Source organism: Rana temporaria, chromosome 2 (assembly GCF_905171775.1).
Source record: "Rana temporaria chromosome 2, aRanTem1.1, whole genome shotgun sequence".
Classification (NCBI taxonomy): domain Eukaryota; kingdom Metazoa; phylum Chordata; class Amphibia; order Anura; family Ranidae; genus Rana; species Rana temporaria.
This window is the reverse complement of record NC_053490.1, coordinates 15,226,054-15,240,795: the sequence shown is the minus strand read 5'-3', so window position 1 is coordinate 15,240,795 and position 14,742 is coordinate 15,226,054. Positions and strand designations below refer to the sequence as shown.

The 14,742-nt window shown below is 45.4% G+C and overlaps 1 protein-coding gene across 1 annotated transcript in view; it reads left to right on the top strand.

The window, feature by feature from the left end:
- LOC120928184 (transient receptor potential cation channel subfamily M member 2-like) overlaps positions 1-11,297 on the top strand; it is a 199,865-nt gene extending 188,568 nt beyond the window's left edge. The window contains exons 31-34 of the mRNA XM_040339294.1: positions 745-850; positions 4,268-4,369; positions 4,454-4,564; positions 11,084-11,297. Coding sequence (XP_040195228.1) covers positions 745-850; positions 4,268-4,369; positions 4,454-4,564; positions 11,084-11,221 — 457 coding nt within the window. The 3' untranslated portion in view covers positions 11,222-11,297. The remainder of the gene's footprint in view (positions 1-744; positions 851-4,267; positions 4,370-4,453; positions 4,565-11,083) is intronic.
- Positions 11,298-14,742: the final 3,445 nt, after the last annotated feature.

Genomic DNA, 14,742 nt, shown 5'->3' with positions numbered 1-14,742 from the left:
GCACAGAGAAACCGAGCAGTACAGCACAGAGAAGCCGAGCAGTACTGCACAGAGAGCCGAGCAGTACTGCACAGAGGGCCAAGCAGTACAGCACAGAGAAACCGAGCAGTACAGCACAGAGAAACCGAGCAGTACAGCACAGAGAAACCGAGCAGTACAGCACAGAGGGCCGAGCAGTACAGCACAGAGGAACCGAGCAGTACAGCACAGAGGGTTGCGAAGAACGGCATTAAGGTCTAAGCAGGACAGCACAGAATACACAGCAGGACAGCACAGAGGGCAGATCAGGAAAGTCCAAAATTCAGGGTAGACAGTGCAAAGGAGCCAGCAGGACAATACAGAGGACAGAGCAAGACAGCACAGAAGGCAGGGTAGACAGTATAGAGGGAGCAGCAGCACAGTAGAAAGAATAGAGCAGATAAACCCGTAGTACACAGCAGAGAGAACCACATAGATCAGTGCAGATGATGGAACAGATATAGGACACAGCAGGGCAGCACAGAAAATTGAGCAAGATAAAGCACAGTGTTGCACAGCACAAAAGACAGTATGCAGAATCCTTGTACAGTATACATACCTCTGGGCAGGCTGATTTAAGACATCTAGTAAGAGGGTCCAGAACAGAGTTAGTGGCTCCTGGGGTAAATTGCATCTTTTCATGGTATCTAACATTCTTGTTTTCGGCAAACACATTGTAATGCGACTGCACTTACTGACCAATTTGTCTTGTGACTTCATTGCTAGATGGAGCACCAGCTTGGACAATGGCCCCAACCGGAAAGCATCCAAGAATATGCTGGAAGTTCTGGTAGTGAGGTGGAGAGGGAATGAGCTTTGGTCATTACCAGGGGTAAGGTAAAAAGATATACTAAATAATTATTATTGCTCACAGAGGGAATAATGTATGCCAGTTTGATATTAAGTAGGTGTTTGGGGACTCTGATGCCGCGTACACACGATAATTTTTCGGGTTGTAAAAAACAATGTTTTTCAGGCTCTAGAAAAAACAAAGTTTTTTTTCAACCTGATCATTAAAACGGCCTTGTCTACATACGATCGTGAAAAAAAAAATGCTCTAGCAAAGCGCGGTGACGTAAAACATGTACAACGGCACTATAAAGGGGATGTTCCATGCGGATGGCGCCACCCTTTGGGCTGCTTTAGCTGATTTTGTGTTAGTAAAAGACGATTCACGCTTTTCTGTCTGTTACAGCGTGATGAATGTGCTTACTCCATTACAAGGTAGAGCATCGTAATCTATCTAAGGAGTTATCCAGCACCGTATTATAGTCCCCCGCTATCAATAAAGGGCCCTCCGCTATCGCCAATATGGAGTTCATCACCCGTTCAAAGAACAGTTTAGTGAAGGGTGGCGGGGGATATATACTAGTCACCGTGTATGGCCTACCCATAAGCTCAAGCACAAGAATTACGAAGCAACCATTAGGATCGAGTTTGACATGTTTTATACTAACAGGTGCTGATTTGGCTATGAGGATGGAAGTGCCCCTGGCATATGTGGAGTATGTGGAATGGATTGCGTAACAGGCAGAACAACCCTAACCCTCCCGGCCCCCAATACCCAACACATGGGGGCTTTGATCCCAGGAACAGAACCGTGAAACAAGGGGGACATGGTGTAATCCCGTACGCATTGGCACCTTCACATTGTAACCCTATAGAGGCACTCTTGATGAAACAGGTGCAGAAAAATTGGTCTTGCTTTGGGTGTTAATTGTGCCCATGAAACCTACGCCCAAAAAATTATTCCAGATGAAAGCAACACCCACAATGCTAGGCAGCCTAGAAGTCCTGCAGAGATTCCACATCCCAAAAACACTTAACCAGCGAAATCAGGGGCTTCATAGCTGCTGGTAATCCAGGATTGATTCATTAAAAAAAAATGTCAGATGGTCCACCAAGTCTGTGAACAGACGCTTTCTATTATTGGTAACAAAACCTCAAGCAGCACTGAATGCCCGTTCGTAAAGCACGTTGGATGCAGGGCAGCCCAGCAGCTTAATTTCATACTGGGCAAGTTCTGGACAGTGGTCTCTTCGACTGGAAAGCTCTCCATCTCTGTTTTCGTCCCTAGATAATCATCCACCATGTGATGTAGATTCTGCAGATGGGATGTGGAAGCTGACAGCCCTGGCTGGCGAGGACTAAAAAAATTGTAAAATGCATCACTTTGGGGAGGCCACCTTCTCTACCACTCCTCTCTTGACCAACAGAAGCCTCAAAATGACGTTTTCCACAACACTGTAACCTACCAGAGTCGGGAAAAGCATTAGATAAACTCCTCTTTAAGGTGTCCTCAAGAGATTTCATCTTTTGCACTCTCTGTGGGGACGGGATGAGTTCTTAGACTTTCCCCTTGTAACGGTGGTCAAGGAGGGTTGCCAACCAATAGTGATCCTTCTCCTTTATGCCACGTATTCTTGGGTTCTTTCGCAGGCTTTAAAGCATGAGGGAGCCCATGCACCGCAGACTTGCGGAGGCGTGAGTAGCAGACTCCTCGGGGTCACTGAGGATTATAAAAAAATTGAGAATTCTAGTGGGTGTGGCGCTGCTCTGTTTTAAGTGTATTCTTATTTAGGTGCTATTGCTTACATTCAATTCTTATGCAGTTAAAAACTTTGTGACTCTGTAGTGCAATACAGTTTAAAACAATTCATTTTTGTAATAGACATATAGATATGCACTTACATTGGTTTAAAATGAGTTAGCAATAAGAAACTGGAAGTCCTTGATTCCCATGCATTCCACGGACCAAACACAAAGTGACGCAATGACGCTATGGCTCTGCCCTACGTGTTTGGTCATCAAGACGTCATTGGGAGCAGCTGAATAGACGAAAATATGTCTATTACAAAAATAAATCAAGTTAAATAGTATTGCACTACAGAGTGTTATTTCGGTTTGCATATACTGTGCATTAACGAGGTGAAGGGGCCGATAAAGAATACTACTATCGGAGGTCTGTGTCTAATTATACAGCAGTGTGGCTGTAACGGCACAACACCCCCTAGAGGGGGAATAGCTCCTTGAATGCTTAGGGGGTACTTGTGGTTCCTAGAAAAATTCAGCAGAGGAGGGCATGGAGGAGGAGGAGGAGGAGGGGGTAGAGCTGACAAATCTTGCATCATCACCATTACTGTATGGAGATGTGGGGGCACAACAAGCTATAGCACTGAGCCCTGTCCTGGATTCCTTCTGAGTTGCAAGCAGCATTACCCAGTGTGCTGTGAACAAAATATATTACCCCTGACCATGCTTGCTGGACCACGTTGGCAGCAGTAACATGGACTTTGTGGCTGACTGCCTTGGCCAACAATGCCAAAACATGGCCTTCCACGTGATGATATAGAGCTGGAATGGCCTTGCGTGAAAAGAAATAGCAACCGGGAACCTTCCATTGTGGTAGAGCACATTCTGCAAATTCACGGAAGGAGGCAGAATCCACCAGATGGAAAGGCAAAAGTTGTAGAACCAGCAGCTTTGACAAGCTTGCATTTGGACACTGGGCATGTGTGTGGCAGTAAATGTTTTTTTTTTTCCTTTGCTGCGGCAAATGGGACAGAGAAATATGCCGGCTAAAGTCTTCAGCTGATGGTGTGCTTCTGGCAGATGTGCTGCAAGGACCTGGGACACCCTGCACTATACCATCAGTGGCTGGGAGGTCAAAGCCACTGGTCTATAATCCTTGAAGCCACAAGGACAAGTCGAGCGCCCAGATAATTTGGCTGTTTGGCGAATGTGCGAACAGCCAATGTTCGGCCCAAACTCATGCTCAGGCCGAACTGTTCACTCATCCATAGTAACTAGATACACTGTATAGCCAAAGGTTTGTGGACACCTGACAATAACATCTATATGAACTTGCTGGAAGACCTTTTCTAAAACCATACAGTGTTGCCCACTCCCCCCACCCCATGCCTTTGCAGCTATAATGGCCTCCGTTCTTTTGGGGAGGCTCTTCAAAAGATTTTGAATTGTGTCTGTGAATATTTGTGTGCATTCAGCCAAAGGAGCAGGTAATGATTTTGGATGAGAAGACCTGGATCATCAGCATTCTAGTTCATTCCATTGGTATCCAAAGTGGTTGAAGCCAGGACTCTGTGGAGGACACTTGAGTTGTTCCTTGCCACACTGGTCAAATAATGTATGTACTATGCTGCAGTCCCCTTTGCTGTAAATGCCAACTTCCAATGCAGAGCATACTGAGTAATATATTTCTTCTGTATTCTGTGGTTATTTTTTTCAGGGCACACTAGATCCTGGACAGCAGGTTCCCAGTAAGGTCCAGGCACTGCTAGATCATAGATACTTGAGCGAATTTCTGGCATTGCTAGGCTCTGGGACAGAGGTTGGTATTCTGCTGCTTCAATGTTGGTACACTGATCAGGGTAATAACTGTAAGATACAACAACATATCTGTCTTCTCTAATAGGTCTTCCATGGGTACCTGGATGATCCTCGAAACACAGACAATGCCTGGATAGAGACTCTTGCCATCAGCATCCACCTGGACACAAAGGAAAATTTGGACAAAGTGCTGCAGGTACACAAACATTTTGTTTTATTATTGCCACATCTCTCCTGACGCTGTTGTGTCCAGGTGTACTTATGAGCTGTGGGACACCTGGTTGTATTCTAATTGACGAAATATTGAAAAGCAAAGAGCATGGGGAGATGGATACTGCCAGTAGGGACATAAACCAAAAAAAATGCAAAAAACAACTTTAAAAATACCATTCGGTAGACAACATTAAAAATAAGCAAATAATTTAAATAACATGCTTTACAGATGCATTTATCTGTTATGTTATATTAAAGAACATTACAATTCTCTGGGACAGCACCAGTGCCACTGTATTCTGTCATCACATAAATTGCATGTGTAATAGTTTTATTCACTTTTACAATATTGCTTGGTTTTCATACAGCAGCAGCAACCCAACATTATTGACTTCCACAAAAAAAATATTTATTGGGCAGCTGCTGCAAAAACAACAGATTTTTTTAATGTTACAATAATAGGACAGAATTGAGCAGTGGAAGTAGCAGACACAATTGCCCGGATTCAGAAAGGACTTACGACGGAAGTTACGCCTGAATTTGGCCAAGATACGACCGACGTAAGTCTCCTACGCCGTCGTATCTTGGGTGCATAGTTACGCTGGCCGCTAGGGGCGCTTCCGTTGATTTACGCGTCGAATATGCAAATTACCTAGATACGCCGATTCAGAAACGTACTTGCGCCCGTCGGATTTAGCTACGCCGTTTATGTAAGGTGTCGGTCCGGTGTAAGTTTACCCCTCATAAAGCAGGGGTAAGTCATGTTAAGGTATGGACGTCGGAAACGTCGGAACAGCGTCGTATTTTACATCGTTTGCGTAAGTCGTACGTGAATGGGGCTGGGCGTATGTTACGTTCACGTCGACAAAGCATTGAGCCGATGTATCTTAGGGAGTATTTGCGACGTGACTCTGAGCATGCGCGCGCATGCGCCGTTCGATCGGCCATGCATTTACATGGGGTCACGCTTCATTACAATACAACATGCCCACTGCCTTGCTACTTTGGATTACGCGGGCAGCCATGATTCAAAAGCCGCGCCTTCTCCTCAGACTGTTCCGTGATAGGCGGAACACAAATTTTCCCAGCAGGGCCTCAGTTCAGTGTTCCGCCTATCATGGATGTCCTCTTGTCCGAGGATGAGAAGGCATCCGTGATAGGCGGAACACTGAACAGAGGCCCTGCTGGGAAAATTTATGTTCCGCCTATCACAGAACAGTCTCAGGAGGAGGCGCGCCTTTTAAATCATGGATGCCCGCAGCCTGACGGAGTCACGGAGACTGTCATCTGCGTATAAGATGACCCCCGACTTTGGATGCATTTTTTTGCATTTTTCGAAAATACGGTAATCATTAATTGGTATTGCATTTTGGTGGTCATGACAATAAAATTATGCCTACTGCTCCTCAGTGGGAATTTTTTTTTGGTCTGAGGCAGGCTAAATGATGCTGTTTGTGTCAGGACCCAAATCTGAGCCCAGGACCTCTGTAGCATTTGGCAGTAGCCTTCTTACTGTGCCACCTGAGGTGTTGAACAGCTCCCTGCCTGATCGCTTGGAAAACCTTACTTTTGGTCTTGCTTCTGGTGAACCTTGAAAGCCTTACTCCTCCTATGGATTTCCTATTTAAGCTATGCCTTTGCACTTTCTGTTTACCAGATAATTGTGCTCTTCTCCAGCAAATATCTTGCTTCTTGCACCCCTGCTGCTATCCATATCTTCAGTACCACCTTTGGCTTGTTTTCCCACCTCTTAGTGGGGAGATCCTGAGGAGCGCAACTTTGTACTAGTATGTGGCAAAATCTCAACAGCAGTAGCTCTGGTAAGACTGGAAAATGCTTAGACCCTTACGCCTCAGGTAAGCCCATGTCACCTGCCGGGGACCGGCTTGTGCACTATCCTGTTGGTTTCTGTGTCACTTGCCCCCACTGTGCCATCACTTGCCATCACTTGCCCCCACTGTGCCATCACTTGCCTCCACTGTGCCATCACTTGCCCCCACTGTGCCGGCCAAGACGATCTCCCTACCTTATTTTTTTGCAGATTCTGGCTTCCAGGCACCATCAGGTTGAGTAAGTGTGCCAAGCAAGGCAAATGTATGATCTTTTTTTCGCGAAGGGTGGACAGCTGGTTGGTTCCATTGTCACACACAACCTTTCTTGGCACAAGACAACATGAGGTTAGCCACCCCTGGGTATTTCCCTGCAAAACTGACAAAATCGCTGCCCCAGTGTGGCTCCTGTCCCCCAGGAATAACAGACGCAAAACAGTGTGACAGTGTTTTGCTTGAGGTACAGTAGGTGTTTGTGATATTGTGTTTTTAGCACGACAGCATCGCGCTGATTCTCGGCGACGTGGTGCCGAGATCTCGCACTCACTGGAATAGTGACAGCACATCCCAGCAAGCGCGTCATAGAAGCGACGGGAGATCCGACTTGGATTCCCGCCAATTCTACACGTGTGCGGCGTTTGTTATGAATCCTGAGGGGGAAGTCCCCGTCGGATTTTAAATAAAAATCCGGCATGGGTTCCTCCCTCAGGAGCATACCGGGCCCTTAGGTCTGTTATGGGTTGTAAGGAGAGCCCCCCTACGCCGAAAAAAACGGCGTAGGGGGTCCCCCTACAATCCATACCAGACCCGTATCCAAAGCACGCTACCCGGCCGGCCAGGAAGGGAGTGGGGACGAGCGAGCGCCCCCCCCCTCCTGAGCCGTACCAGGCTGCATGCCCTCAACATGGGGGGGTTGGGTGCTCTGGGGCAGGGGGGCGCACTGCGGCCCCCCCACCTCAGAGCACCCTGTCCCCATGTTGATGAGGACAGGGCCCCTTCCCGACAACCCTGGCCGTTGGTTGTCGGGGTATGCGGGCGGGAGGCTTATCGGAATCTGGGAGCCCCCTTTAATAAGGGGGCCCCCAGATACCGGCCCCCCACCCTAAGTGAATGGATATGGGGTACATCGTACCCCTACCCATTCACCTGGAGGAAAAATGTAAAAGTTAATAAACACACAAGGGTTTTTAAAATAATTTATTTTTCAGCTCCGGAGGCCCCCCCTGTCTTCTTTATTAGCTCTGTTTACCAGGGGGGGCTTCTTCTGTGACGTCTTCGGGTGGGTGGGGGCCGCCGTCTGGTTCTCTTCCACCGCCGGGGGGGGTCGCTTTTAAAAAAGCCCCCACCCCCCAGTGGGTTTCCTCCGGCATCTTCGGCGGGGGGGCTTCTTCTTCCGCTATCCCGACGGGTCTTCTCCGCTATCCGGGGGGTCTTCTCAACTCTCCGGGGGTCTCCTTCTATGTTCGCCGCTCTCCGCTGTTGACTCGGCGCACCCCGGTTCTTCCTCCAGCTGTCCGGTGCCTTCTCCTTCAGCGCTGAACGTCTATCTTCTTCTTCCGTGCTGTGAAGTATTCTTCTTCTTCCGGGCTGTGACGTCATCTTCTTCACTTCTCCAGATGTTGACACGCCGGCTCTTCTCACTGAAATGACGGATGCGCGCCTTGCATCGGACCTATATAGGCCTCACAGTCCCATCATGCTCTGTACCTACCCATGTGATACCTACCACGTGGGTAGGTATCACATGGGTAGGTACAGAGCATGATGGGACTGTGAGGCCTATATAAATCCGACGCAAGCCGGGCACACGTCATTGCAGCGAGAAGAGCCGGCCGGCGTGTCAACATCTGGAGAAGACGGAAGACGAGAAGAGAAGAAGATGACGTTACAGAAGAGCGGACTGACCGCCGCCAGTATAGCGGCGGCCAGCCCTGAAGGAGAAGGAACCGGATAGCGGGAGGAAGAACCGGGGTGCGCCGAGTCAAGAGCGGAGAGCGGCGAATAGAGAAGAAGACCCCCCCAGAGCTGAGAAGACCCCCGGAGCGGAGAAGACGTCACAGAAGAGCTGAGAAGACCCCCGGAGCGGAGAAGACGTCACAGAAGAGCGGTGAAGACCCCGGAGAGCAGGAGAAGACCCCCGGAAATCGGAAGAAGAAGCCTACCCTGGTAAAAGAGCTAAAGAAGACAGGGGAGGCCTCCGGAGCAGACTAATAAAATATTTTAATACCCTGTGTGGTTTATTTGTGTTTTTACCACTTTTCTTGCAGGTGAATGGGTAGGGGTACGATGTACCCCATACTCATTCACTTAGGGTGGGGGGCCGGTATCTGGGGGCCCCCTTATTAAAGGGGGCTCCCAGATTCCGATAAGCCTCCCGCCCGCATACCCCGACAACCAACGGCCAGGGTTGTCGGGAAGGGGCCCTGTCCTCATCAACATGGGGACAGGGTGCTCTGAGGTGGGGGGGCCGCAGTGCGCCCCCCTGCCCCAGAGCACCCAACCCCCCCCATGTTGAGGGCATGCAGCCTGGTACGGCTCAGGAGGGGGGCGCTCGCTCGTCCCCACTCCCTTCCTGGCTGGCCGGGTAGCGTGCTTTGGATACGGGTCTGGTATGGATTGTAGGGGGGCTCTCCTTACAACCCATAACAGACCTAAGGGCCCGGTATGCTCCTGAGGGGGAACCCATGCCGGATTTTTATTTAAAATCCGGCGGGGACTTCCCCCTCAGGATTCATAACAAACGCCGCACACGTGTAGAATTGGCGGGAATCCAAGTCGGATCTCCCGTCGCTTCTATGACGGCTCTGTCTCCATCGCGGCAAGCCAGCTCGGCGCTGGCTCCCGCGATGGGGCTCGTAGGTGGTCAATCTCGCCGAGAAAGGGAGCGAGATTGACACAATATCGAGTTCACCTACTGTATTGCATAGCCTACGGTACAAAAAAGTGGCAACCAGCCGAACCTATACCCATTTTTTGCAGGAAGGTACACATTTGCATATATATGGCAGCTAGCTAGCTGCTGCCATAACAACGATATTCCTCTTCAAAGTACTGCCATATAAAGACGGTGGGCGGTCCATAAGAAGTTAAGTTGGCACAATTGGATTTTGAAAATGTTGGGTTGTCGTGGAAACAAGGATTGGTGATAAAGCGTCAGTGGAGACATCTTTTTCCCATGATAACTCTTATAGGAGTGAATTTCCCTTCCTTGGGGTAGCTTGCCTCTCACTTCCTGTTAGGGACAGGAAGTGAGATTAACCACTTCCCATTGTCGCTGGACTTTCGGTGGTTATACCAGGATGATGCCTACAGCTGCAGACATCACTCTAGTTTAATTTTTTAGAGTCGGCAGTCTGCTCATTTGTAAAAGCAATCAAAGTGGCTATCTAGCCACTCAATTTCTATTACAATCAGTGGGAGGGGACACCCCCGCAGCCTTCTGGGTTTTTTTTGGGGCTCTCCCGTCCTGCTGGGAGACTCAAGTGACCAGACAGCGTGTCCGCTGGTTGGCCAAACAGCTAAGCAATGCCAGGATTGGCTTTGCTTGGCTGTTTGTAATGGTAAAACAGAAGGAAAGACATTACATATTTTCTGGTTTACTCTAAAACAATTGGCGCCATTTAAAAAAAATCTAAAGCATTCAAAAACACAGGTCTTTGTGTTTTTGAATGTTTTTAAGTGCAGAGAAGGGACTTGGAGTCTTATATTCCCCAGATCTCCCCATAAAAAGGACCTGTTACATGCCTGTTGCTGTCACAAAGATGTTTACATTCCTTGTTACCAAAAGTGATACAATTTTTTAAATAAGGCAACATTGTAAAAAAAAAAAAAAATAATAAAATAAATTATTAGTTAAAGAAAAATAAAAACAATTTAAGTGCCTCCATCCTCCCATGCTCACGCGCAAAGGCGAATGCGTTCGTCAGTCACGCACGCACGCAAACATTGATTGTTCCCCACATGTGAGGTATCACCGCAAACGTCAGATCATGGGCAGTAATTCTAGCACCAGACCTCCTGTGTCAATCAAAAAGTGGTAACATGTAAAGGCTTTTAAAGCGTCGCCTATGGATAATAACATTTACGTTGTTTTACAGGGGTGCGCAGTTTTAAAGCGTGACATGTTTGGGATCTATTTACTCGGCATAATATAATCTTTTATATTTTACCCAAAAATTGGGTTATGTGTTTTTTTTTGCATTAAAATTAAAAAAAGAAATTCCCATGAATTAGTACTTGAAAAACCTCTTTGCAAATACCATGCAACATAAAAAATTGCAAAAACCCACCAATTTATTATCTAGGGCTTCTGCTTTAAAAACATATAATGTTTGGGATACAGACAGCAGTAAAAATCAGTACTGCTTGGACCTCGAAGAAGGGGGCATACCCCGAAAGCTTGTCCTGAAAAATAGTATGTTAGTGCAAATAAAAAAAGTATCACGGACAGTACACAATTGTTCCAGGGCTTCCAATAATGTTATAGGTAGTCAGGAAATTAGATGCATAATTTATGCTCCTTGAAAGCCCAAAGGTGCTCCTTAGATTTTGGGCCCCTATATGCATCTAGGCTGTGATAAAGTCTCACACGAAAAATTGTGACAAAAAAATTACAACTTAAAAAAAAACTCACCATGACTCCTACGTGGATTGTGTACTTTTTTTTGTTTCAGAACCTTAAGAAATCAGATGATGAGATAACACTGCGATGGCAACTCCTGGATTACAAGATTCCTCTTTATGCCAATGAGAATGAGATTCTTCAGAGGACAGCTGAGCACCTCCATGCTCATTATAAATGTATTGTTTAAAGCTGTTTTTTTTTTGTTTGTTTTTTATGGTTATATCTTATGTCCCTGATTTTTTAAATACCATATTTTTGATTCAGTGGCATTTTCACTGGGTTTTTGTTCTCAATTCAAGGCAGGCAGATCAAGGCTGGATAAAGCCAGGGGTGCTGATCAAGCAGACATTTTCCAACAGGGCGGTTGTACAGAACCCTGCCCAAACATGGATCAAAATGTTCCCAGTCTTTGCTTAAAGGAGTTGTAAATGACTGTTTACAGGGTATAGAGACATAATAGTTAACTGATTCCTTTTAAAAACGATTAAAAATAGATAAAATCAATCATATAATGTACCTGTAGTTTCTAGTTTCGTTTTTGCATGTTGTTTCCTGCTTCTGTGATGTACAGAGCCACAGAGCCAATACAGGGCAGTGATGGTTTGGAAAACTAAACTGATTGGTGCTGAGGGGTTTTAGACACACACAGTAATCACACCTCCTTGATTAGTGACCACAGAGAGAAAGCTCCCAGTACTGTGGTTATCAGGAAACAGACAACCAGGAAGTGTGGAGATCAGAGAAGAATTACAGCAACTTGAGAGCAAAAATGAACAATGAGGACATGAAAACAGCACTTTATTAAGGAAAAGGGAAGCTATTAATATAAAAAAAAAATCCTTTACAAACCCCTTTAACCTCTCCTTGCCCGTAGAATGTCATACGACGTCCTGGACTTTAAGTGGGTGTACCGGGTTGATGCCTTCAGCTACAGGCATCATCCTTTTTTTTTTCAGCCAGCAATTCCCTGTCATGTAATAGCCATCTGAGTGGCTAATTAGCCACTGGGTGGCTTTTACAAGCAACAGGAGGAGAGGTCCCCCCTCCTTCCACCCACTGGAGCCTCTCCAGTGTGATTGGGGAGCCCGGTATCCAATACAGTGGTTTGGCAGGGTTATCATAAAGCTGGCCTTGGATCGGATGGTCTCCGGCCATCTCTATGGTCATGGGTGGCCAGAAGCGATGTTATTATATTGCTTCCGGTTCTGACAGTTGTAAACACTGACATTTTTTTGCAGAAATCAACAGGGAACCTGGACACGTGAACTAACTCACCATGCGGGCTTAGTGAAGGCAACCCCATCTATTCATGTGAAGCATCAATAGGATGATATAAATGGTAAGGAGGGGTGATGGCGCTACCTCACATTAAATGCTCGTCAAATATCAGTGAGAGAGGTGTCTAAACACCAATATGAAATATAAATCCTCGTATATTACCAACAAACAGTGAAGCCTCCTGACGGGGCTGAAAATACAAACAAATGTGATCCTCAGTAGAATCTATATATAGACCAGCAGTTGTGTATATATAATACAATGTATAGACCATGCACAAAATTAACTAAAGTGCATCAATATAATAAAAAAGTGTCCATCATAAATTTTGCTCTAGGCTCATTTGTATTAAATTATCCACCCATATGATCTCGTTATTGTGTGAAGGGAGAGCGGTGAGGCAGGTTTTTTTCAATCACCCAGGGTTACATTGGTAAATAATTTAGTCCGCATAGAGGACAACCCTATTGGCGTGGCCAGTATGGTCTCTCACTCGCGATTGGATCACCTTTTAGTAATGGGAGGGCCCCGCATCACCGCCCTTCTTAAAAGGCGTAGTGGGAATTTGCATGGCACCGCCTCAGACGACGTCCAATGACGAAACGCGTAAGTGGGAGCTACGCAAAAAACGTGATCACGCCAGAAGGTCCTGAGAGCAAGTGGTTGGAACACACGGTGAAGCGCACGCCATGTCACCCATGCTCCGGACCATAGAGACTGTCTGAAGTTTTTAATGTATCTGCTGTTGCGGTTTGTATACCGCTGTGCTTTTTATAAATCTTGCTTTTTTGATTTTTGATTTTATAAACATATTTTTAATAAATGGCTACTGTTAATATGGATTACACTATGGGAGCCTTCTTTTTGCCTTTGTGAGGAACCGCTATTTGCCCTGGCCAGTGGATCTGTTTTCTGAATACCTGTATGAGCGCAGGAGTGACCGCTTCAGTTTGGACACAAGGACCCTCTGGGTGGACAAGTCAGAACTTTACTCGATTTGCCTGATACCCCTTTAGGGGTTCTAGGAGGTGGTAAGCGGGGACACAAGATGGGTCACAGAAGTCACCTTTGCCATTAAGAGCACCTATGTCACTTGGAGCCATTTTGAGGAACTTACCTGTTTTGTGTTTATTTATTGAATTCAATCTGGATCTTATACCATATAGCTGCCATTTAGTACATTTCTTTGGTGGTACGCACCATTGCTGCCTTGGACACTTTATAATTTTATATTTATTAATTGATGATTTAATTTATGTTGATGGACACTTTTATTATATTGATGCACTTTAGTTAATTTTGTGTGTAGTCTATACATTGTATTATATCAGACATGTGCACACCGAAATATTTTGTTTCGGAATTTCGTTAATTAATTTATTTAGTTACTCCCGAAATAAATTTTTATGTATTTTGTTTTTCGTTAGAAATTGCATTCGTCCAAAAATCCGAATGAATTAAGGTTGAATCTGCCATTGAATACTTATGGTGTCTGTCGAATGTTCAAAGAAGATTCGACGGAGCAGCGAAACTGTACGTCGAATCGTACATTTCCAGTCGAATGTTCCGCCTACAAGCTATAGAAGAATTCTACTGTTGTATGACACTAGTAATAATTATATTTATTAATTATTATTACTAGTCAACCAACATTCAAATTTTTCTATAGCCTATGGGCCGAGCATTTGACCAGAAATGTCGTACAGTTTAGCTGCGCCGTCGAATCCTCTTTGAACGTTCGACAGACACCATAAGCCTTCAATGACAGATTCGACGCTTGTATGTTTGTATGTTTTTCCATGCTTTGTCGAATCTTCGTCGTTCATGTTGAATTGTCAAGTTAGTTCTAGCTATTTTACTGCTCCTCCTCTTTGGTTTACAATCAGCCAATAACATTCATCATCATCATCATCATCATTATTTTTATTTTACTTCCCCCACCCAATTCCAGCAGCGATCTTTTCTCTCTATGTCAAATCTTTTCTCTCTCTAATGTCGAATCTTTTCTCTCTCTAATGTCGAATCTTTTCTCTCTCTAATGTCGAATCTTTTCTCTCTCTAATGTCAAATCTTTTCTCTCTATAATGTCAAATCTTTTCTCTCTATAATGTCAAATCTTTTCTCTCTATAATGTCAAATCTTTTCTCACTATAATGTCAAATCTTTTCTCACTATAATGTCGAATCTTTACTCTCTATAATGTTGAATCTTTTCTCTCTATAATGTCGAATCTTTTCTCACTATAATGGCGAATCTTTTCTCACTATAATGTCAAATCTTTTCTCACTATAATGTCGAATCTTTACTCTCTATAATGTTGAATCTTTTCTCACTATAATGTCGAATCTTTTCTCACTATAATGGCGAATCTTTACTCTCTATAATGTTGAATCTTTTCTCACTATAATGTCGAATCTTTTCTCACTATAA